We start from the raw sequence: 23,048 nt of genomic DNA, 5'->3' as shown, positions 1-23,048 counted from the left end.
ACCTCCGCAAGAGATCGACGTACAGTTCAAGTCGCTTTCATTATTCAAATCCTGAGATTGAATAATGAATATTGAAATGAACTGCATTGCTTCATTTGGATATGATTTGAGCCTTCTTTTAACATCAAATTCAACAGGGACCATCAAGTTGCTAAGGGATCTTTTACACCCCCCCCCCTTACAGGCTTACGTAGCTCCAAAAACACTTCTAAAATGGTGATGTATTGAATTAAACGATGCTCCGAGATTTTCATCGGGAGATACTCCCTGAGGCATCCACTCCCACGTGACTGCATTGCAGAAGTTCATCGTTTCGGACGGAGGTTGATGGCGTTTCGGGTTTTCACCCAAGTGGAGTTTGTGATTGCCCAGGTGCACCAATAAAAGCCGCGAATCGCGTGATAGAATCAACGTGAAACCCCCCAAATTGAAGAAGAACGAGACTTCCTTTCCTTTGTTAACCCTTTCGCACGTTCGTTGTTTATTCTGATGACCCCTGCGTGAATTTTCGTTTCATGCTCGGGAAGGAATAAGCGGAAATGTGATTTCTCGCTCCTCTTCGTGTAGGATTAACGCTACGGAGGGGATGTTTAAACAGCGGATGATGGAACCAACCGCCATTTCTGGACGGACAACAATAAACGAATGTTTCATTTTGCGACGGCGTTCAAAGACCTGCGGAAGGGACGGAAGAAAGGCGATCCCAAAGTTATGCTTTCTAGCAGCATGCTGATGAATAATAGGCTCACAGTCGACCACGTGACTGAGATTTTTGCTTTTGTTTTTTTCTACTCTTACAAAACACACCGAACGGGTTTCGTTTCTGCATCTTCTGACCTCGAATTCGACCTCTGTGTCGATATTCTAGTTTTGCGAACATGTTCCTCACCACTGACTTTTTATTCTTGCACACGAAGGGGGAGGGGGAGGTATTTTGCTCCTTCGCCAGTGAGGGAGTAGCAAAAGTCGTTGCTGGAAAGAACGAATCCCTCAGCACAGACGCGCATTTCAGGGATGATTGCTGAGGCGCTCGCACTGACCCTGCGTGAGCATTTCATCGGATATGCAATAATTATCGAAGGGTCCGTTACTTTTTAACGGAATAATTTTCCGTAAATGATTCCGCTAATGATTTTATTTCTTCCTAAGTGAACCCCCGTTAATTAACCTCCACCGCTGCGTCAGAACCAAGAAATCATTTCCGAAACTATTAAGAAATAAAAGGGAATCGTTTTGAAGTGCGAAAACACAATTAAACGAGGGGGGGGGGCGAATGCACGACCGCACTGCATGCGCCAGATCATCCCCGCGGTGCAACACGCGAAACAAATTTGCGTTCATTTTGTTCTCGCATATCTCGAGCGTCGTCGGACTCGCGTGACCTTTGACGTCTTTCTTCGGAAGCTCTTTTGTACTTTCTTCGTTCTCTTTCATCTCCTACGATGCGATGTTCTTTCTTTCTTTGTGCGAGTCTTTCTGTTTCCGTATCTCTCCGCTGCGAGTGCTATCTTTGTGTTGGTGCATTTTCGTAGCTGGCAGGCGGGGTTGCCACTGCCGTCAATTCCGAGTAATAGCTGACATCCCTCTTTTACTTTCCTTTTATCTTCCTTTTTGCCGCTTATCTTGCAGCAAAGCAAACACAATTCCGAACTTGCTGTGCTCACTTTTGTGCATTCGCTTCTTTTTTGTGCAATTCCACTCCTCTCTCTCTCTCTCTCTCTCCGCGAGCACCCAAAGCTTTTTGTTTGTCTCCGCAGACCAGTCCGAAATCCAAACTTCGTTTACTTTTGCGCTGAAATCTTGCGAATGAAATAATAGGAGAAGAAATCCTCGAACCCAGCGAGTGCGAACACCGTAATTGGATGCCACTCTTGAAGCGAAAGAGCCTCTCACTTAACAGGTGGGGTTCGGAACTTCAGGGCGAGTATTTTTGTGCAGAATTCATTCCCTATGATAAGCACCCAACGATGCTGTACAACAGCATCGTTGTCCCCCCCCCCCAAAAAAAAAGTTGCAAATTCATATTTTTGCACTTCTTCACCAGGAACCAACCAATTTCCTCTACTGCGTTCATCCCTCTCTCTCTGTTTCCCATGAGAACAGTAAAGCTCCTACTGTGCAGACGAGGTTAGTTTCAGAAGGGCCATCGAGAGTCCTCCGTTCTGACCGCAGACGGTTCTTTCAATGGCGACTCATGTTCATCCCACGCAGTTCGTGTTTTATGCACGTGCACGCGAACAACACTGCACTTCGAATCGCTCGTGTATTTCTTAGAAAATGATCGGAACACTTCTGCTCCCACTTGGAATCAAGAAACACACCCCGATGAGGGTACGCATGGCAGGCGATAAACGAACGGGGATCCACACGCAATCAAGAGCACGTGGGGAACAGAGTTCGCTTTTGAAAGAACTGCCGTCGGATGACATATCGGTGGCCTCTCCGTTCACGAAAGCACACAAACCATGCTTCCACTCGAAAGTTACGGAAGTGTTCGATTACGGTTACGGAAGTGTTCGATTACGGTTACGGAAGTGTTCGATTATGGCGTCCTACTACCCCTCGCCCGAACCCCCTGATGTGGGGGTTCGGGTGAGTGGTGGAAGGACGACATACGAAGAACTGCGCAATCTTAGTTGCTACCGAAGGGCATCTGCGCATAAGCGACGATCAGCATTTCAGAATGCACCAGTATTGGAACACGTGACCAGTCGGTGGGATTGGAAGTCTGACACGGAGCGACGGTTCATTCTACACCTTACCGAGGACGGATGGAAGAGCCTTGAGGATCTTCGTACTCCAGCATGCATCATCTCGGAGGTGATGTTCGCTTGGGGGAAGGATAGTTAATCGTGCGAAGCGTTTCTGATGGTGCGTGCGGATTTTGGTTGGGAAGCCGAAGAATATCGAAATACCTCGGGAGGATGCAATTTCTCGTGCATGCTTTTCACCGAACAGACAACGTCTCTTTCAATACGGCCTTGAAGCTGCTATGCCGTTACGAGTTGCGGTCCCAGCTGGCTGGTGCGCACAGAGTCTCCGCTGGGGAACAAACGCCAGTTCGCACGTCAAGTGCTTCTTCACGTGCTGACCAAATCGGTGGGACCGCAGGTCGATGGAGGGCATGCCGAGGATGGCAGAGAAGGAAGGTCGAAAGGACACATGTCGTATGTGCGAGTTGCATTTCCTTTTCACACGGAATGTAAGACGAACTTTAATTTCTGACCCAAAGAATGAACGAATGCATTAAATAAACCTTCGAATCTGCGCTGTTCACTTTGTTGTTCTTACAGAAAGCATACGAAAAAAAGTCACCTGAGTAAACGACGCTCTCCACATCTGACGACTTCTCTCTCTCTTTCTCTCTCTCTCTCTCTCTGTCTCTCTATGGAGAGAAGTTCTGTTTCCCCTTCGCTGCTGGAAATGTGGGTGTGTGCTGCTTCTCGATAAACATCGATCCTCCTTGTTCCTGCATCAGCAGACTTCTCCCTCGACTCACACTGCTGCCCTCTAACGGCAGGACGAGCAATTTCTGACGGAAAATATCAGAACCATTTCTGTATCGGTACGCCGAACGAAGAAAGAAAGGAAGTGCACCGTCATCAGCAGCAGCCCTTTTAGGATGTCGTAGAGTCTCTGCGACTGCAGGATTATGTGTCGCTACTAGACGACGAAGGTTTCTCTCTCAGTCTTTTGTCACCCCGATCACTTCGCCCTTCTTTCTCTTCGTTGCAAGTCGAGAAGATCGAAACAGCGGACGAAATGAAAAAGGGCGAACGCATCCCCTGGATTTCGCATCAAAATGCCCGAAAAATAGAAAGCGACTCTTTTCCTCTCTTTCCGTTGCCGTGGCAACCGCAGCTGACTCGCTCAGAGACGAAGCTCGGCGAGAAAAAGGTTTGCCGAAGTGAAAACGAAAAAAAAATTAATTAAGGCAATTAAAGTCTTCGTTTTTCTCCTTCGTCGTGTTTAAATTCTTCACGCGCGTGCAGGTTCCTGGTCGCCCCCTCCCCTTTTTCTTTATTTAAGAACGCGTCATAATCAGAGCGGAAGTGGGTTCGCAAAAACAGTGACGTCATGTTCACGCGTTTCTTTTCGTAACTGCGGCATTAATTGTCATGACAACACCAGGAGGGGGAGGGGAGGGGAGGAAACAGCAACAGCCGCGATGGAGGAAAGAAACACAGGATGGTAAGCGAGTGGTCGGAATTTGTTTTTACTTTACGCAACGACGTTCGTGAATGAGAAATTGCGACACCCCTTCTGACGTGTCAGAACGCTTCGCATTTGAAAGTCACGCGAACATTCTCGTTCTCTCCGTAAAGAAAAATAAAAAGAAGATTCTCGTTGGAAGTTCTGCTTTGACGGAAAGAGCTGTCCAGGAGGAGCGTCCCCTCTTCAGCCCGAGAGAAGGGCCGCAACCTCCAACGAGGAATGATCTGCAGCAGGATGGCGACACGGAATGCTCCGTTCCACAGATCTTATTGAAAGCACCGCCGTACAGTCTTCTGCCTGGTTCAACCCCCCCCCCCCCCAGGAAAATCGCAGAACAGCGTTTGAGGAGGGTTAAGAGTTAGATTCGCCGCGAGTGTCATCGAGAGGCATCTGAGCGGATCATTTCTCAGCGAATTCCTCACTCGTCCACAGGAGGACGCCAAGGTCAGTCCTCCTCCGTGCTGAGTTTCAGATTTAGATGGGGAAGTTGTCTGGGGAGGAGGAGGCAAACATCTCCCGACGTTCTCCTCACCTGCGACATCGCTGATGGGTGTTCGCACTTTCAAATCGGCTGATGTTGTTCGCTTCTTTTCTGTTGATTGCTCCGAGGCTATCGCGGGAGATCTGAGGAGGATGTTCGGTGCTTCTTTTGAATGGCGTGGCGTGGGTTGTCGAATGGCAAACGGGACGGAGTGGAGTTTGTTTGTACGTTTTTTCTTCTGCTTTTTGAGGCTCGAGGGAGAAAACCGCTCCACTTTCTTCTTCTCATAAAAAATATTCCTTTTAGTATTCTCACTTTGGAAGAACATTTTAACAAGAAAACCCTAAGATAGCACAGAGCACCCTTCTGTAATAAATGGCTTCCAGCCTCAGTTGCTGTCAGTTTGTAATCCCAAATGTTTTCTATCGGCACGCAGTTGCGATGGAAGTGTTACTTTTGCAATTCCGTTCCACTCATGCAGGAATAGATGGATGTAAAACTGCGTCATTAGAATGGAACCAGCTTTCCTCCCTGTTTTCGGATCGGCATTTGCAAAATCCGCAATGAAGAGCATCCGCTAAAGCGTTTCTCGATAAGTCACAGAAGTCATTGATGAGGATCGCGTTTGCATCTCTTTGTATGACCTGGATTATATCTTCTGTTTTCCAACAGCCGATAAATGGAATTGAAGAGTCTCGCATTCCGCGATGGTATTGGATCGCGGCCCGGAGAAGAGGAGCTTTTAAGTCCCGTGATGTATTTTGATTTTTAATTTTTCACTTCATTCTCACAAGTGGAGAAAACGAACACGGGAATAAAACGAACCTTCTCGTTTCTTTCAGCAGTTCAGTTTACTGATGGGTTGTTATTTGCAGGATTTCGTTGACTGCTGCGAAGAAATTATTACTTCGAGTCCTTGGCAGTGTTGGTTCTCGGATATTTCCTTAAATTCAATTCCGGTAATATTTCCCACCTGCTTCCAATTATGCCACGTTTTGCATAATCTTTTTATTATTTTTATGCCATCGTGTAATGTTTGAAGCTCTGCTCGTAGCATTCATTCGCGAGGATATCATTCGTGGTTTTTATGCAGCTTATCTCTTACTTTTATTTTATGTCTTCCGTCATCCATGACTCCGCTGGATTTACTTTTTTTACTTCGCCGGTTGTGTTTCCTTGGAGAATGAGAGTTCTAATTCGGCGTTGAATATCGCTTTGCATTGCAAACATTCTTTTCTGATTTTATCTGATCCCAGTGAGTAGCACTTCGTTTATGTTTTACTGCGCTCCACTTTACTCTCGGATACTGGACGCGGACGTCTTTTGTGTCTGGGATGATGACGACTATTGAAAAGCGGTGTGCGATTGGTCGATTTAAGGCTACTTGCAGAGATTTTTATTTGTCGTAACAATTGCATGATCCAGACACGATGCACAGTCGTCGAACTCTCTCCGTGGAATATTTACGTCTTGCTCGAGACCACACGCGGCTAATCATCATCAGACAACTTCTGTCCACTGCTGGACGAGGACTTCCTCCAAAGTCCTCCGATGGTCCTCTCTTGAGCTCTTCTCTGCAACCGACTTCCAGCAGTCTCATCCCCCGATGATTCTTCGGTCTTCCTGCACCTCCGTCTCCGAGGCATCCTTCACACATCGACTTCCATTTCGAATGCTACTTTTCGCAACGTGACCTGCACATGCCCCTTTAGACCTTTTAATGTTTGTCCCGGTCTCGGCTCGGACCCAAATACTGCATGTTCCATCTTGAGCGGTAATCCCATATGCAGAGGAGAAGTTCTCTCGCAGCAAGTCAGAGTTCGGATCACCGATTACAACAGCGTTGTCATAATCATGCAAAATGACAAAGTTTCCGCACGTGGAGCAAGAGTGACAGCGACATCCATATATAGTCGCTGAGTGTAATTGTAAATCTCAAAGTCCATTTCCACATTGTCGGTTGTTTCCAGATTAACTTTTCAAGACGTTCCAATACCCCGGATGTCTTTTAATGCCTGCAGGCAGTATTTTAAACGAAATAAAATGAATAATAAAAAACAGCAAAATTATGCACTTTCCAATCACACCGGAAACAGGACTGCTTTGCTGAGCGCCGTGTTTTTGTTTTTCTCGTTGCAGGAACCAGACGCAAGTGTGCCAGAAAGGTCACATGCAGCTCGTGGAGTCTCGAAAGAGCAGCGAAGGCCTGCGGAGCCAGCAGACCCGAGGGTTCTCTCAGCTCATTTCCGCTCTGAAGGAGCCACCGATGCAGCTGTCGTCGCTGTACGACACCGTGGGAGAGGCGGACTTCGGCCAGTTCTGCGGACACATGTTCGGCCGCAGCGTGACCTTTTACTCGGAAGGCAACAACGTCAGTCTGGTGGTGTCCCTTCCAAGCCGCTCGTCCATCCACTCGCACTCCTTCAGCGTCTACCTGACCTACAAGTTTCTGCCGAGCCTGCCGTCCAGAACGAGATTCGGCCACGAGAACGCCCCTTTTTACTTCGGCTCGAGGGTGCCCAACACGTACTGCGACCGCGTGCTGGTGAACTGCGACCGGAAGAGATGCAAGATTCGCTCCCCCAACTTCCCGGGCTTCTACCTGCGCAACTTCACGTGCCAGTTCGTCATCCGCCAGGAGCACGTGACCCAGGGCAAGCACGCGCAGATCGTAATCTTCCAGCAGAACGAATACAAGATCTCCGTGTACACGGGAGGAACGAGCTCGGCCACCATCTCCCGCACGGGACTCACCACCGAGTGCTTCAGCGACGTCGTCCGAGTGTTTGACGGTCCGAGCGTCTCTTTCCCGCTCCTGATGGAATTCTGCGGATCGGGTAGCTTGTCCGAGTTGGTGTCCAGCGGGCCCGAAATGGTGGTGCAGCTTTACAGCGCCCCCTACCAGCTGCTCTACAACTCCCGACTCGAGATCGACGTCAGGGTGCAGTTTGTGAACGCCTCCGAGTACAGGATAGAGAACGGCACGTGCGAGTACCGCGTCGACTTCACTGAGAAACGCTTCGGCCTAATTTACAGCCCTCGGCACACCATGCCTGTGAACACGTCATGCAGCATCCGCCTGCGGGGGTCGCCCGCTTCGGACCGCGTGTGGCTTTACTTCCTCACGTACTTCGTGCGAGACGACCACCACTGGTCGCCGATGGACTCGTGCGACGTGAGCACCCTGCAGCTGTACGACCTTTCGAGAACGACGAAGCAAGTCCCCGAGCAGCCCGCCTTCCGCTTCTGCGAGAAGACGGGTCCCGTGATGTGCGCTCGTGCAGCCGACCGTGTGGACCACGTACCCCTCCGTCCCTGCCTCTTCCCCTCCGAGAGCTACCTGTCCAACGGCTCCGAGCTGCTGCTCAAGTACCACTTCTTCCGCTCCGCCGAGGTCGCCAGCGCCAGCAGCACCTTCGTCGCGAGGTTCGAGTTCGTCGACTTCTGGCACGACGACCTGGCCGAGGACAACTGGACCTCGTGCGACCGTCACTTCGACAGCGCCAGACTCAAGAACGGCACCTTCCGCTCCCCTGGCAACGTGTTCCTGTACGGACGGGGAGGCAGCCCTCGCTTGTCGTGCAGCTTCTCTTTCGACGGCCTCCCTACGGAGCGAGTGCGCATCGAACTAACCAAACTGAACCTGAAATCGGAGACGTGCGAGCACCACTACGACAGGGTACTGCACCGCCACGTGTGCAACACTACCAACAGCACCAGCGACAGGCACGCGTTCGTGTACGTGACGGAGTACCGCGAGTCAAACTCCCCCGTGGGATGTCTGTGCAACAGCGACCTGCCCACGACCTTGCAGTCCGTCAGTAGTTCGGTGAAACTGCTCTTCTACGTGAGCGGGATGACCACCCTCGAAGACTTCACCGACTACAACTTCGAAGGCGCGTTCCATTTCGTCACCGCTGCGTCTTGCGACACTGGGCTCTACCTGAAGAACGGAAGCAGCGAGGGCGAACTACTCTTCTACGCTCCTCCCCCGAAGGACGTTCCGCTGCGGTGCCGCTGGACGCTCGAGTCCTCTCCCGAAACGTACTTTTACATCCGACTGCGAGGAACGGACGCCGCGTCTGGTTGCGACGACGACAATCGCATCATCGTGTACGGAAGAGGAACTTTCGAACCGGACGCAGTGGTGTGTGCTGACGGTGGACTCAACGAAGAGACTTATGACTTCTTCTCGGTGTCGTGGGGGAACGACAGTCGCCACGAGGACCGCTACCACCACCGCGATCAGGTCATCGTCGAGATCGTCGCGTTCCACGCTGGGACGTTTTCCCTACGCTGGATCGAGGTCACCAAGCCATCGATCAGAACGCAGAGTGGTCAGACGATGCGCAACGTCAACTGCCTTTTCGAGTGTCCCGAGCTTAGTGCGTGCATCAACCCTGAACTTTGGTGTGACGGGACCGTTCATTGCCCCTACGGCTACGACGAGTCGCCGGAGAACTGCCAGCGATTTCCAACCGTTTACTTCGCCGTGGGGGGCGGAGTTGCTCTGACCGTCGTTATAGCGATGGTGGGCGTGGTGGTGAGTCGTCGCTGTCGCCGGAAAAAGACCTCGAAGGACATCCGACATCTGCAGGCGGTCGAAATCCGGATGGCCACATTGCACATCTGAGACCGCCTCCCACGAAGACTGCGTTTAAGTGCCTCACGCCGGAACTACGGACTTTAGATGGAGTCTTCCTACTTCCCGTCAATTCAGAAGATACGTCATTCGGTTCCGCTCCACCGTCATTTTACTATCGGTCCGTTAAAATAAATAAATAAATAAATAGAGCAGAAGGTTAAACTTCCGGCACGCACGAGATTCGGGCTTTTGTTTTGTTTCGTCCTTTTGGAAGTGCGACTTATCTGACCTTTGTGCCGTCAGTCTTCCAAATGCTCCCAGAAAAGCCATCCCCTCATCCGGGAAATGGCACGGAGTAAGAGAAGGACTTTCTCTCCTCTTTACGGTTCCCGAAGCGACGGGGTCAGCGGCCACTGCTCGTTAGCCAGCAGTCTGCACCAATGTGACAAGCAAGGAATTGTTTGGCGGCGTAGTTTTTTTCGTTATGGCAACCCTCCAGCGTCGTGATGATTGCGAAGCGCAATCTCCTCGTCGTCCTTAATTCGCGGAGGAGTGCATAAAGCGGAGTTCGCACTCTTCCTCCCGACGAGCGAAGTGAGAGGGCGATTTTGCTGCTGACCCTCGTCCTGTTCTCTGACCCCTTTGGGGAGGCGCTCAACTCGGTTTCGTTTTGAAAGGGAAGCGCCTGTTGCTAGGGTGTGGCGTATTCCAGGTGCGTGCCGAGGGTTCTCGTTCTGCTCCTCCTCATCATCCCCGCTGTCTGTTGGTGTCAATAAATGTCAACTTTTGAAGCAGCCGCCGCCTCATTTCTCCGCCGACGTCTTCAAATTGTCTTTAGCGCGCTCAACAGGTGCACTTCTCTTCTTTCGGCCGCCTCTGATGGGCAAATAATGCGAGAAGCACTTCGACGCATTTCACGGCATCCTGTCGGTGCCAGATGATGGATGGCGACTCGGTGGACAAAACACACGCGTGTCTACGTCCCATCTTGCGATTGTAACACCATTACTGGCACTGCGCGAGAATACGACGCATCGTTGGCAATTGCTCTTGGGATGTACCCCCCCCCCCTCAGTCATGAGCGATAAACAAACCTCCACAGAATCGCATTCGCGGTTCGTGAAAGAGCATCCAACCACACTGCGATTAATTCTCTCTTTAAGATCACACTGAAAATGGCGTTTTTCAGTATTTCTTGTTGAAACTCGTTCGGTTTCGAGTGATTTGATATTCAGCATCACTTCAGAGGAAGGTCTTTCGTCCTTGACCTGCGAAAATCCCAACCCTTCTGATTTAGGAAAACGATTGAGCGCAAAAGTCATCAAAAGCTTTCCTAATTCACGTGAACGAAGAAATGACGCGCGTGGAGGTCACTTGCTTAAACTACACAAGAAATTCTATTCCTGACTTTGTTGAGGTGTAAGCAAATACGAACACGACGAGGCTGCTTGTGTGTAGAGGACGCCGACTGCTGCCGTAGTATCCCATAACGCAATAACATTATTAGCAGGGTCACTACTTAGACCGGTTTCAATAATTCGACTCTTTGTATATGCAAAATCCATGAATTCTGCGTGGATTTAATCTTCCTTGGTCTGGCTCCGACAGGTGAGACCTCAATAAAGATCGAAACCGGTCTGGGTAGCGAATCTTCCCATAACGCACATATAAAAGGAAACTTTGCATTATGGGATACTAAGGGGCAATTAATGTGAAATCATCCCCCTCTATAATACAAGTGGTCCAGTCGTGAAGATACTTCACGTGCAAACAGTGTTTGCTTATACAGTGGTACCTTGAGATACGAGTGCCCCAACATACGAGTTTTTTAAGATACGAGCCGTCACTATTTTTTTTGAGTGACGAGCCAGAATTTGAGATACGAGCCTGCTTCGGTGACGTCACAACCACCACTCTGCTCAGATTCCCGAGTCTTGCGCGTCGTTCAGTTCACATGTTTACCTCACCGCAGAAGCATTTCTGTCCTGTTCAGTTTTCAGTTTGTGTTTTTTTTTTTTTGTACGTACAGTTATTTAGCTACTTTTTTTCGTATAACGCTGAGTGCAAAGAAGGTGAGTGTAAAGAACAGGGGTGAGGAAAGGAAAAAGGTGATATCCATGGAATTAAAGCGTGAGATAATAGACAAACATGAACAAGGCGTAAGAATAATGGACTTGGCAACGCAGTACGATCGCACTACTTCTACGATATGTACTATTCTGAAGCAGGACTCGATAAAGGCTACAACTCCAGCTAAGGGCGTTAAAATTATTTCAAAGCTACGCAACTCTGTCCATGAAAAGAGGGAGCACCTGCTGATTTTTTGGTTGATAGGGAAGCAGCTCGCAGGAGACACTGTGTGACAGACTATAATTTGCGAGAAGGCACGAGCCATTTACGCAGATTTGCTGCAGCAGACCCCAGATACTTCGGCACAGAAGGCTTCACAAGAGCAGTTCAAAGCCAGTCGTGGGTGGTTCGAAAATTTCCGAAAAAAGGACCGGCATTCACTCTGTTATCGGGCATGGTGAGGCAGCGAGCTCTGATTCTGAGGCAGCTGAGGAATTTGTCAAAACCTTTGCTGAATTGATCGAAGCCAAAGGATACATCCCCCCCCCCCAACAAGTTTTCAACTGTGACGAGACAGGGCTCTTCTGGAAGAAGATGCCAAGCAAAACTTGCATAACGGCAGAAGAAAAGAAGATGCCAGGTCACAAGCCCATGAAGGACAGGTTGACCCTCGCACTGTGTGAAAATGCGAGTGGCGACTGCAAGATCAAGCCGCTGCTCGCATACCACTCGGAAAACCCCAGAGCCTTCAAGACACAGAAGGTTTTAAAAGAAAAACTGCAGGTTATGTGGAGGGCAAACCTAAAGGCGTGGGTCACCCGGCAGTTTTTTGTGCAGTGGGTCAACTTGGTCTTTGGTCCTGCCGTTAAGGAATACCTCGAGGTCAATGACTTACCCTGCAAGCCCTTCTCGTCCTTGACAATGCTCCTGCCCACCACTTGAGGATAACATCTTCGAGGAGTTCAGCTATATAAAGGTTCTCTACTTTCCACCCAACACCACCCCTGGCCTACAGACCAACAGGTGATCTCCAGTTTCAAGAAACGTTTTATTAAACACATGTTACGACGCTGCTTTCAGGTTACGGAGAGCGCAAACCTCACCCTTCGAGAGTTCTGGAAGGACCACTACAACATTGTCCTATGTCTCAAAATTATCGATCAAAATAATCCTTCAAAAGGACCTTTGCCCTGTGCACGGAAAAAGCTGTGGCTGAAAGGGACTTTGAAGGATTTCGACCTGAACAGGAAGTGCTGGAGGAGACTGTGTCCCTAGGAAAGTCCATGGGCCTGGAGGTGGACGAGGGAGACATCGAAGACCTTGTCGCTGCACATTCCGAGGCACTGATGACGGAGGAGTTGACGGAACTACACACGCAGCAACATACGGAGGTTCTGCAGGAGATTGGTACGACCGCAGAGGCAGAGGAGGTCATCTATTCAAGTGAGATAAAGAAAGTGTTGGCAATTTCTTTTCAATAAAGTTTCGGACTTTATTGAAAAGAAATCCCCTGAAAAAGTTGCAACTGGTCGTGCAGCGGCGCTATTTAATGACCCTTGCCTAACTCATTTCAGAAACATTCTAAAAGGGAGGAAGAAACAAAGCTCCTTGGACAGGTTTCTATTGGAACGCCCTGCGGATGAAAGTGACGAAAGCGTGGCAAAAAAGAAAAAAAAACTAGCGAAGAAGAAAATTAAGTTAAGCAAAAGTGAAGTGAAAGAAAAAATTAATATCATACGCTAATCGGCTCCTCCAACATTAGATTCTCTTTTAGATGTATGTACAGTATTTGGTATTATTTTGTTTGTATACAATATTTATTCATTATAAATACATTATTATAAAAAATTCGGAGTGGTTTTTTGGGGGAGGGTACGAATTAATCTCATTTCAATGGGGAAAACTGATTTGAGATACGAGCATTTTGACTTACGAGCTCGGTCATGGAATGAATTAAACTCGTATCTCAAGGTGCCACTGTACTTGGGTTATGGATTAAACCAAGGATATAATTTCGTACCAGTTGTAATGCAATAAAAGCAGAAAACATGTTTTCATAGCAAACAAATCCTTTTCAGACTCTGTTGCAGCCACACTCATATTCTGGCCTGGTTGGACGGATTGCACTTCCTGTCATCAACCGAGGGGTCATGGGTATGGATGTTCGTGACCAGTTTGCTGCCCAGTGCCCTAACGAGGGCGTGGCGAAAGAGGCGCCCGCCACGGGCGCAAAGCATAAAAAATGTAAAAAACAAAAATAAATAAATAAATATAAAAGTCCGCTATTTTATATTGTAGTTTTACATTTCGTCCACACGGCGCTTTAGACCCACAAATTCTGCAACTCGTTTTGATGGGGTTAATAGGAAGTGTTTAACGCATTGCATTTAGTAAAACTTAACTTGTTACATGGAAAGTTTCAAAATTTTTGTCATTTTAGGGTTAGGAGAGCGCACGTTAGACACTTGCCACAGGCGCTTCATACCCTCGTTACTGTACTGTTGTTGGCCTACTTATTGCAGCTGCGATGTGCAGGAAAGCTTTCCACACTGATCTGTAGAGCAGGGCCTCTGGTGCAGCAAATGGGTCGAAGGCTGGGAGGGGAGAACGAAAAGGCATCACCAGTACTGAAACTGATTAGCCGAAGGTTTTGCCGTTTGTCAGATGCATGTGAAGGAAGATGCTTGTCAACATGCAGCAAAAGGGAGGATCGAAGTGGAAGAAAATAGGGGCTAGTGGTGTATTTATATGGCTACAGCGCCACCTTCTTTTGCTCATTTTAGCCAACGAATTCCCAGTAAGGAACCGACGTTAACAAGTGATGAGAAGAACGGCCTCCGTCCAACCGAAATGGAGGGAAAGTAGGAATAGCAGCGTCGCGTGTCAGTGGAATATCAGGCGAAAGCTTCATAAGACCGCATCGATGGGGGTTCACTCTAACAGACACTACAAGAAAGCGCTTTTTTTAAACAGAAAATCCCAAATTCAAAGTGGGGGGGATCCACTCGCGACCAACACTGTCGGGTGTGATCACGTGCCACGTAGATCCATCAACCAGTTTGAGAGAGGCGATGAGCGACAAGCCTTCTCTCCCTGCGCCACTGATGTGAGCGTTTGTTTTTGAGCAAGCAACCCTCTTCGGCGAGGGGTGGTGCGAATATTCCTTCTCGGGTGCGGCCCATGTGGGCGGCTGCAACTTGAATCCGGAATTGAGTGCGTCGAACCAACCGCTTTAGTGGCTGAAAGGAGAGAAGAAACTCTTTTCTAGGCGCATGCGCAATCTGGAAACTCCGATCCAAGCACGAGACTCGATGTGGGATCCGATTGTAATTGGATTTTGCGCAATCGCGATCTAACAGCGAATGTTCCGAGAAGTGACCGACCCTCCCGAGTTTACGCTTTTACCCTACTCTCCTTACACAGCTCCTCGCAGTTTCTTACAAACTTCCTTGCAGTTGTTTTTCCAATAAGGAAACATCATGAGTCCCAACAGATGTACACCCCCTTAATCGGACAACGTTCCGTTTAATCCCCAACCCCCACAATTATCGACCCCGTTTAAATTCATTCCCCGTCGAAACGATTCTCTTTTAGGCTTTGAAAGAAGAAAGAAAAAGTGGACCAACATAAAGAGAAGCTCTTTTGATAATACGAAGAGATCATGCGCAGACTTCCGCTGGCATTCCTTTGCAGACGACCCTGATCGGGAGAGGGCTTCAAAAATGCCATCGAAGAAATGCTGAATGTTGAGTAACTGCTGGTTACTGAACAAGCAACCCAATACTTCGTCTGAGTGAAGTGGGTGTCTTCAGGGCTTGAAGAAATGGCAAACAAAATAACTCTTCTTATTAAGGTATTATTCACCATTGCGGATTCTAAGAGTCAAAGTAACGCAATTCGAAAATCTCGTAAGCGGCAATTAGTAATTCTCTCCGCGTTATTTTCCATGAAACCAACGTCTTCGCTCTTGAACGATTTTTACAGTTAAAAATTCTCTTTAAACGTGAAGAACAGCGCCATCTATGAATGTATGCGTGAAAAGATTTTTAACTCTCACATTCCATTCAGTGACTGCAGCTTGGCAAGTGTCGCAACGAGCAGGAGGCGAAGATTGCCTTCAGGTGGATTTCGCGAAATCCTCTGTTAGAGTCGCCCGTGCGAAATTTCCTCTACTTCTGTGATTCAGTTCACGTGATTCGGTTTCGATGAGATCATTTTCATCGGCAAGGCGATTCGAAGTGATGATGCGAACAATTCCGCAGTGGCTCACATGGAATATGACGACGTTTGGATTATGGATCGCCATCGAAATTTGTTGAATTTCTTTCGCTGAAACCATTTCCAGTAGAAGATGACGCAGAAGCACAACACGTGCGTAAGAATTCTCTGCTATTCTCGGACTAAACGGAAGTTCGAGTTTTCTGTAACGAAGCCATTAAGGGAACTTCTCGTCGTCTCCGAACTGAAATCATTTCAATTTCTTTCCTGTGCAGTCGCGATAAACTAAGAATGCATAAAAGGCCGAACACAACTCAAAACCTCTTGTTTCTCAATTAGGAGAGCTCAATTAAACTGCTTGCGCCTCATCTCTTCCCCCCCCCTCCCTGTAAATGTGCTTTCCCATAATCCTCTGGAGTCCACTTGGTACTCAAAATATGGTTCAAAAGGTGCTTCAGCATGTCGTGTTTGATTCAACAGCCCAAGATCGACGAACCTGCAAAACAGTGGGGGGGGGATTCTTTTTCTTCTTATTATTATTAAAAGAGACCTCCAGAGAATTATCGAAGGCCACGTGTCACTTACGACAGTTACTCTACCTTTTTAAAAAAAAATTTCATTCACGTTATCTGCATTCACCACCTCCAAATGCAACCCATTACAATCACGCACCACACTCCATGTCCTCTCGTCCTTCCCTCACCCTCCTTAAAATGAAACATTCCACTACTGATATCCTGTATGACTCGTATAAGTCTCAATCATATCACCCCTCTTTCTCCCCTTTGTTATTGTCTGCAATCTACAAATTCTCAATCTGTCTTCATAACCAGATTCCACAATCCTGATATCTTTCTCTCTCTCTCACATACACACACACACACACACACACACTCTCTCTCTCTCTCTTTTAACATTCTCCTTTGCACTCTCTCCACTGTATTAGAATCACCACAGAAACCAGGAGCCCAGACCTGCGCCCAATAGTCCAAGTGAGGTCTTATGAAGGCCTTGTAAAGAGACAAAATGACTTCCTAACTTTACGTGTCAAAGTTCATTTCAACATTGCAATTATCCTCTGAGTTGAATTTGTAATCTTTGCTACATGTCTCCTGAACTTCAACTTCCTATCTACTAACACTCCAAGATTCCCAGCCTGATCAGTTTCTTCAAGCCTAATCCCACTAATATATTAAGACATTGAATATCTAATCACACCGAAGTGAATGACTTTGCATTTACTGACATTGAACTGACACCCATTTTCCCATGCCCACAATTCCCAGTCTATTCAAATCATTCTGCAAGTACTGCATAGCAGCAGTATTCCTGATTACCCTGCCTATCTTTCCATCATCAGTGAATAGCTGTATGTCGCTTGTCAAATCCTTCCCAATATTATCGTTAATGTACACATTGAATAACAGGGGACCAAGCACTGAGCCCTGTGGCAAACCTCTTGTTACCTTAAATCTTGCAGTCTCACATCCTCTGCATGCAACTAATTGATATCTGTCAGTCAGCATCTTCTTATACACGATAATTATAACCCAAACGCATTTTCTCCAATTTATGCAGCACTCAGTCATGCTGCATTCTGCCAAAAGCCTTAGCAACATCCAAAAGTACCATGGTGTATCCATTCCCCTTGTCTACTTCAATGGTAACATTGTTATAGAATGCGAGCAAGTTGCTAAAACCTGACCTTCCCTTAGTAAACCCATGTTGTTCATTGCGAAGTAGAGATTCACTGTCCACCCATTTCTGAATGCGAGCCCTAACCAATTTTTCCAAAATCTTCACCATCACTCCTGAGATACTAATTGGTCGATAGTTGGATATATTGGTCTTTGCACCACCCTTGTGCAATGGAATTACCACACATTCCTTCCAATCCTGCGAAATATTCCCTGTTTTAACACTCAACTATATTGTGTATCTGAACTACCCCTTCAGTTTATACAATCTCAGTTTATACAATCTCAATTTATACAATCTCTAGTGCATCCCTTTTATCTCGGTTTCTTCATCCTGTGAAGCGGTAGCAGTGAGCGCAATGTTGCATACACCAATTTGACAGCTTTCGGCAAAATGGGCGTTGAACAACCTCTTCTGCGTCGGCATTCAGTAGAGTTATTCTTTCATATTCGTTCTTTCTTTTACTTGCAGCATATCGATAGGATTGCTGTGGATTGTCTTTAGCACACAGAGCCAGTTTCTTTTCATACACAGACTTTGTTTTCCGTACTGCAGTTGTGACTATTCTAACCTGCTGCTTAACGTTCATAACGGACGTCATCCTTATGCACACGGTATTCCTTCCACATCGTCCTTTTCTTACGAATCTCTTGCTTAATTAACATCCATTTGTCTCCTACTCTATTTATTCTTCGAACTCTCGGGACACATTCTGATATCACATCATCCAAGTGTTGTTTAAATGCTTCCCACGCACTGTCGATATTCTTTTCATCCAGCAACCGATCCCATTCCACTGAACTCAGGATACTCCTCAGTTGGTCATAATTTCCTGCTTTGTAGTTCAGCATGTAACCTTTTCTGAATGGAACATTCATAAACTTGGTCACTTCCCAAGTGAGTACCACACGATCGCTTTCACCAACCGGAGGCAGAATAGTTACGATTTTAACTGAAACGCCCTCTGACACAATACTCAGATCTGACACTTTTTGACCTCGAGTTCCATCTGCTTGAGGAATTGTCCCGCAACAGCTCAATAAATGCATTTTCATTCTTTTCATGAGATTCTAATGCTATCCAATCAAGGGTCGGATAACTGAACCCCCCCCCCCCATTATGAGTACTCGTTATCTTTATTTGGTGATGCATTTCTTCATCAGTAGCAACCATCCACTAAGTCTATAAGAATACAACTCCACTGTGCATTTCATCTTGTTCAGACTCCACTCCAAAAATGTTGAGCGTTCGTTTTTTTTTAATTTTTAACTTTTATTTTTTAAAATGGAAATTATTCTACCTCCACCGCAATGACCTCCAAGAGATGCAAATCCATTAAAAAGATAAAAAAAAAAAAAAAACATTTCAGAATCGGCTGTTCGTGACCTGCGAAATGGCATCGCAGCAACCTCTCCTGAATTCTTTCATTGATGAAAACGGAAGTCTCATTTCTATCCTTGAAGTGAGACTTCCGTTTCTGCAAGGAGTGTGGGGCGGAATAAGAGTAGGAAAGGTAGCCATTCGCACGGCTTAACAAGTGGTGCACGTTCGGAGGTGCAGTGAGCACTCGTCCGCATTGGACCTCCGTACAACTACTTCGGTCATCTCAAAAACTCTTGCTGCACACCCAACCAACGAGGTAATCCGTCACCAACGGGAGGCGTAACAGTTTCCACCTTTTTGTGATCGGAAGGCGAATCGAGCACAAATGTGTTTTCGCCTTCCTTTCCACGAACTTCAAAGGATGGGGGAGAACAACCTGACTCGGGTTGGATCGACGTGGCCAGTGAGCACTCATTTGGCATAAGCAAGTTCCCCGTGATCTTACGGAAAAGTGCGGGTAGCAAGTGTTCCTCCATCCCCATACAGCCGTGACACGAATCCCTCCAATTTCGATCTGAGGTCGACAGAAGTCCTCCTTGGCTGCCACTGACGAGCTTTCTTCTGAAGCGATGAGATACGAGACACGCCGAAATGTTGGGCAGCCTAAAAAGACACGGCGGACCTCCTCGCGCTGAAGAGAAACGCATTTCGGTGAAGGTTTGGTGTCTCAGCAGGAGCGCAGCGAGCGTGATTTCCAACAGCCGTGCGAACGAGAAAGTTCGTCCCTCCACCAGTCGCTCCGCGAGTAGCGTTTCCCACTTAATATTCTCGATGCAGATCTAATCCGGTCCTGAACCACTTCGAGAATATTCTCTGACCCCCGCCACCCACAAGCTCATTTTCTCAAGACGCGCTTTTAATTCTTCGCTCAAAGGATTCAACGAATTGTTTCGCTTTGACGCCACACGAAACTCTCCCCTTCCGGATGGCGTCCCCTTAGCTGGCAATCGCATTTTCGCCCTAATTGCTCGCCGTCCACCCCAAGGGGGGTCTTTGCTTTCATTTCCGCATTCAAACGCCGCTTTTTCTTTCCCACATTTCGCCTGCAGCTGTTTAAACAACTTTTCCTTTCTCTCTCTCTCTCTTTCTCTCTCTCTCTCTCTCTCTTTCGATCCCCCACTTAATTGTTCTTTTTTTCCTTCAGTCTTCTTTATTTCTTGCACGTGAAGGGTATTTCTTCCGTGTTTAAGTTTTCCAAGATTTTAAGCTTTGCTTCTTTACATTAATTTCCGCTTCTTTACGGTTTCTATAGCAACGGATGTTTTTCCCCTTTCTCGCCTTCTCTTTTTTTAAAATCTCTTTTTTTGTTTTCTCGAAGAGCTTTTCGACCGATTTTCTTTCCTGTTTTAAGTCATGGGGGGAGGGGGGGTTGCACGAGAGTTCTTCCCTTGCTGACACTGGAGCACGATCTCTCATCCCTCAGGACCTTCCACGAGTGTGTTTTCGAGTACGTTGGGTGCAAAGGTCGTTCTTTTTTAGCTTCCGGGGTGGACGAAGTGTTCGGAACACGTGACGTTTCTTCTTCCTTTGCGAAAAGAGGTTCTTCTTTGGAGAAGCAGCACGTGACCAGATGCCACTCCACACGAGGAGAGGGCCCACTCGAACTGCAGTTCCTCCTCTTCAAATGCCTCGCTCAGAGACATTCGCAGTTCATCTCCCCGTTCGACGGAGCGTCAGAAGGAAAATTAAAGAAAAAAAACATCCGAAATGACGACAGCCGAAAAGCTGACGAATTCCGGAAGGGTAGACGAAAGGGACACATCGTTCTTACCCTTCAGTACAAAGTAATAACATGGGTCCATCCCCTTATACGAAACACGTGAGGCTTGACAGACGCCACTCCGCAGGACCCACCTGGAAATTCATTGGCAAACCCCCACCCCCTCCCTAAAAGACTCCACTGAGGGCTTTTGTGATGATATCCGCCCGACAGTCCTTTCGACAGGACTCGCTGCTTGCCATCTTTTGATCCTCGAGTGAGCGCAATCCCCCACTTAACAGGGTGGTTAACGTGCCCGCTCTCCAACAACACACCGTGGACTGCGATTGTTCACGTGGCAAATGAATTTTATCGCCTGGTCTGAAGTGTTTCGTGTTTGCCCTCTACATACGGGTATTCGTGTACTGGACGCTTAACCTTCCGTTTGTGGTTTGGATACAAATTTTTTCCCCCGTACAAACTTATTTGATTTGGTGCGTGCTTTTTACCGTCGTTTCCCGGATGGGCTTTTATACCATACAAGTTGAACGCAACGCAAAAAGAAATCCCCCAAACTTCGAGCGCTCACAGATTCTCGCTATATTAAACACGTGACTGGATGACATGAATGAGCCATCACTCACTCATCGCCTTACTCTAACGCTCTCGTCCCAGCATAAGGCCTTTCATCGTCAACACGAAGCATCAGTTTCGTACCTCAGAGTTTCCTCTGTGAATGACTTTTCGAAAAAATTCCACGTAGTCGCAGGGATTCTCCCGTCTCGTGACGTGTCTTGATGGCATCGCCAACCATCGACAGCGATGTTTCTAACTGCTAACGACAATGAAGTCGAAGTTAGGAGGCGAAGTTACGTCGTGAAGAATAATCGTCAGTCGTTCGTCCGACGGATGTTTGTTGAAGAAACGCATTTACTTGATTGGACAGCGAAGGAGGTCGTTTAATGGACCGAGTTTACACGAACATGATGGCACTGCGGCCATTCGAAGTGCGCATGCGTGCAGAGCGCGGGAAAAAAAGGAGTGGGTTGTCATTCGGTTCATTGCCTGTGGGGGGGGGGGAATAGAACGAAGGAAGAAGGTTCCTTCGCAGCTCACGAATAAACGAAACCTTCTTCAGAAAGTTCATCGGCAAAAATTCGTCACGTGCTAGTGAAATACCCAAGGGATGGAGCGAAGACGTCTTTATGGAAACATTATCAGATCGCGATGCGCGCATGCGTAATTAACGAGGGACCGTTTCAAGCGGTGACATCTTGGGTCATCTGCATCCCCATAACATTCCAGTGAGCGACACGAACTTCTCATCGATTCTTCTTCTTCTCACCTTTCAGTTTCCGTGCGCCGCTTTTACTTGCGTCGGGGTGGTGACACCAGAAGATATCACCTATCCTACAGACGATACCTACAGATGCGCACGCGCATCTGTAGGTATCGTCGGAACAGCAAGAGTTGTGCTTACGCTCATTTAAAGGCTTTTCGGTACTGCGCCGTTCAATGACCAGATGCAGGGTGGCGCAACTCGACCACAGCTGATTTCTCCTCGGAGTGTTGCTTCACACATCATTCAGAGGCATTTGTCACCTTAGAAACGGAATCCGATGCTCACCACACACACACGCACACACACGCACCGAGTGGGTTTTTAAAGTCTGCATTTTTCTTTTTTCGAAAAAAAGGAAAAATAGAAAAAGTTCTCAGCGCAATCTCCGAACTCCTTAATTGCTTTGCAGTGACGCACTTAAGGACGGATAAGCTGTTTGCGACATTAGACTCTGCAGGCTGTGCCATCTAGTGGTGAACCATGAAACAACACAGCAGTGCTATCACTCAGCCAGTGTGGAATTGCTCCATCTCGTAAGTGAAGCACTTTTATCAAAGAGGGAGATGACGTAGAATGGCAGTCACTCATAATAACATTGGATTCTTTAAGTCTTGAGAAGAGGAAAGAAGAAGAATTGTTATTCAGCCAAATCTTCGTTATTCTGCTCATCGTCATTTCATTTGGGAAGTGAGACGGATTGGAATCCGAGTGGGGTCAGGGGCCAAATAAAAAAAACAAAATCGAGTAAATTTGAAAAAAAAAAAAGTGCTAATTCACGTGCGTTTTAACATCGTAACTTTTAACGACTGACACGGAGCCTGCTCTTCCAAGTTGACTTCACAAATTAGCACCTTCGAGGATATCCTCAAACTTGCTGATTTCAGAGCGGTCGAGTCCCTCCGTCTGCGGGTTCTCATTTAGGATGCGAGAAGTGTCTTGGTGAGCGAAGAAGCCTCTCGTGCTAGGTCACTCGGCAGCAGCCCCGCCTGCGACGGAATTCGGTTAACAGACTCGACAGTGAAACACACTCCGCTCAGATGTAGCCATTGTCCAAATGGAAGTCGGTCGGTGTGAGCTTAATTCAGCAGCGGGGAGGTAGTCGGGATAATGAGCGCGGTTGTCTTGTGCGAAGACGCCGCATCCGCCCCCCCCCTCATCTCTCTCTCTAGTTCACTGTTAGAGCTCCGCGCGCATCGATCTTTACAAGCAGTCCGTTTAGTGTTTTTAGTGGAAAAGAAAGAAGACAGAAAAATGCGGGGCCCTTTTTACCGAAGTGTTTTTTACGTTGCCATGGTAATAGCCTCCGGTAACTCGAGAGATTTGCCGTAAAGAAATAGCGAGCCTGCTTTGTTTATAA

The 23,048-nt window shown here is 47.5% G+C and overlaps 1 protein-coding gene across 1 annotated transcript in view; it reads left to right on the top strand.

Moving 5' to 3' along the window:
* LOC150097095 (uncharacterized) overlaps positions 1-23,048 on the top strand; it is a 95,274-nt gene that overhangs the window by 17,590 nt on the left and 54,636 nt on the right. The window contains exon 3 of the mRNA XM_090407572.1: positions 6,836-9,239. Coding sequence (XP_090263698.1) covers positions 6,836-9,239 — 2,404 coding nt within the window. The remainder of the gene's footprint in view (positions 1-6,835; positions 9,240-23,048) is intronic.

Source organism: Typopeltis vanoorti, chromosome 17 (genome assembly GCF_054136105.1).
Source record: "Typopeltis vanoorti isolate ZY-2024b chromosome 17, IOZ_Tvanoo_1.0, whole genome shotgun sequence".
Classification (NCBI taxonomy): domain Eukaryota; kingdom Metazoa; phylum Arthropoda; class Arachnida; order Uropygi; family Thelyphonidae; genus Typopeltis; species Typopeltis vanoorti.
Note: the sequence above shows the minus strand (reverse complement) of the source record. Positions and strands in the feature narration are given on the sequence as shown.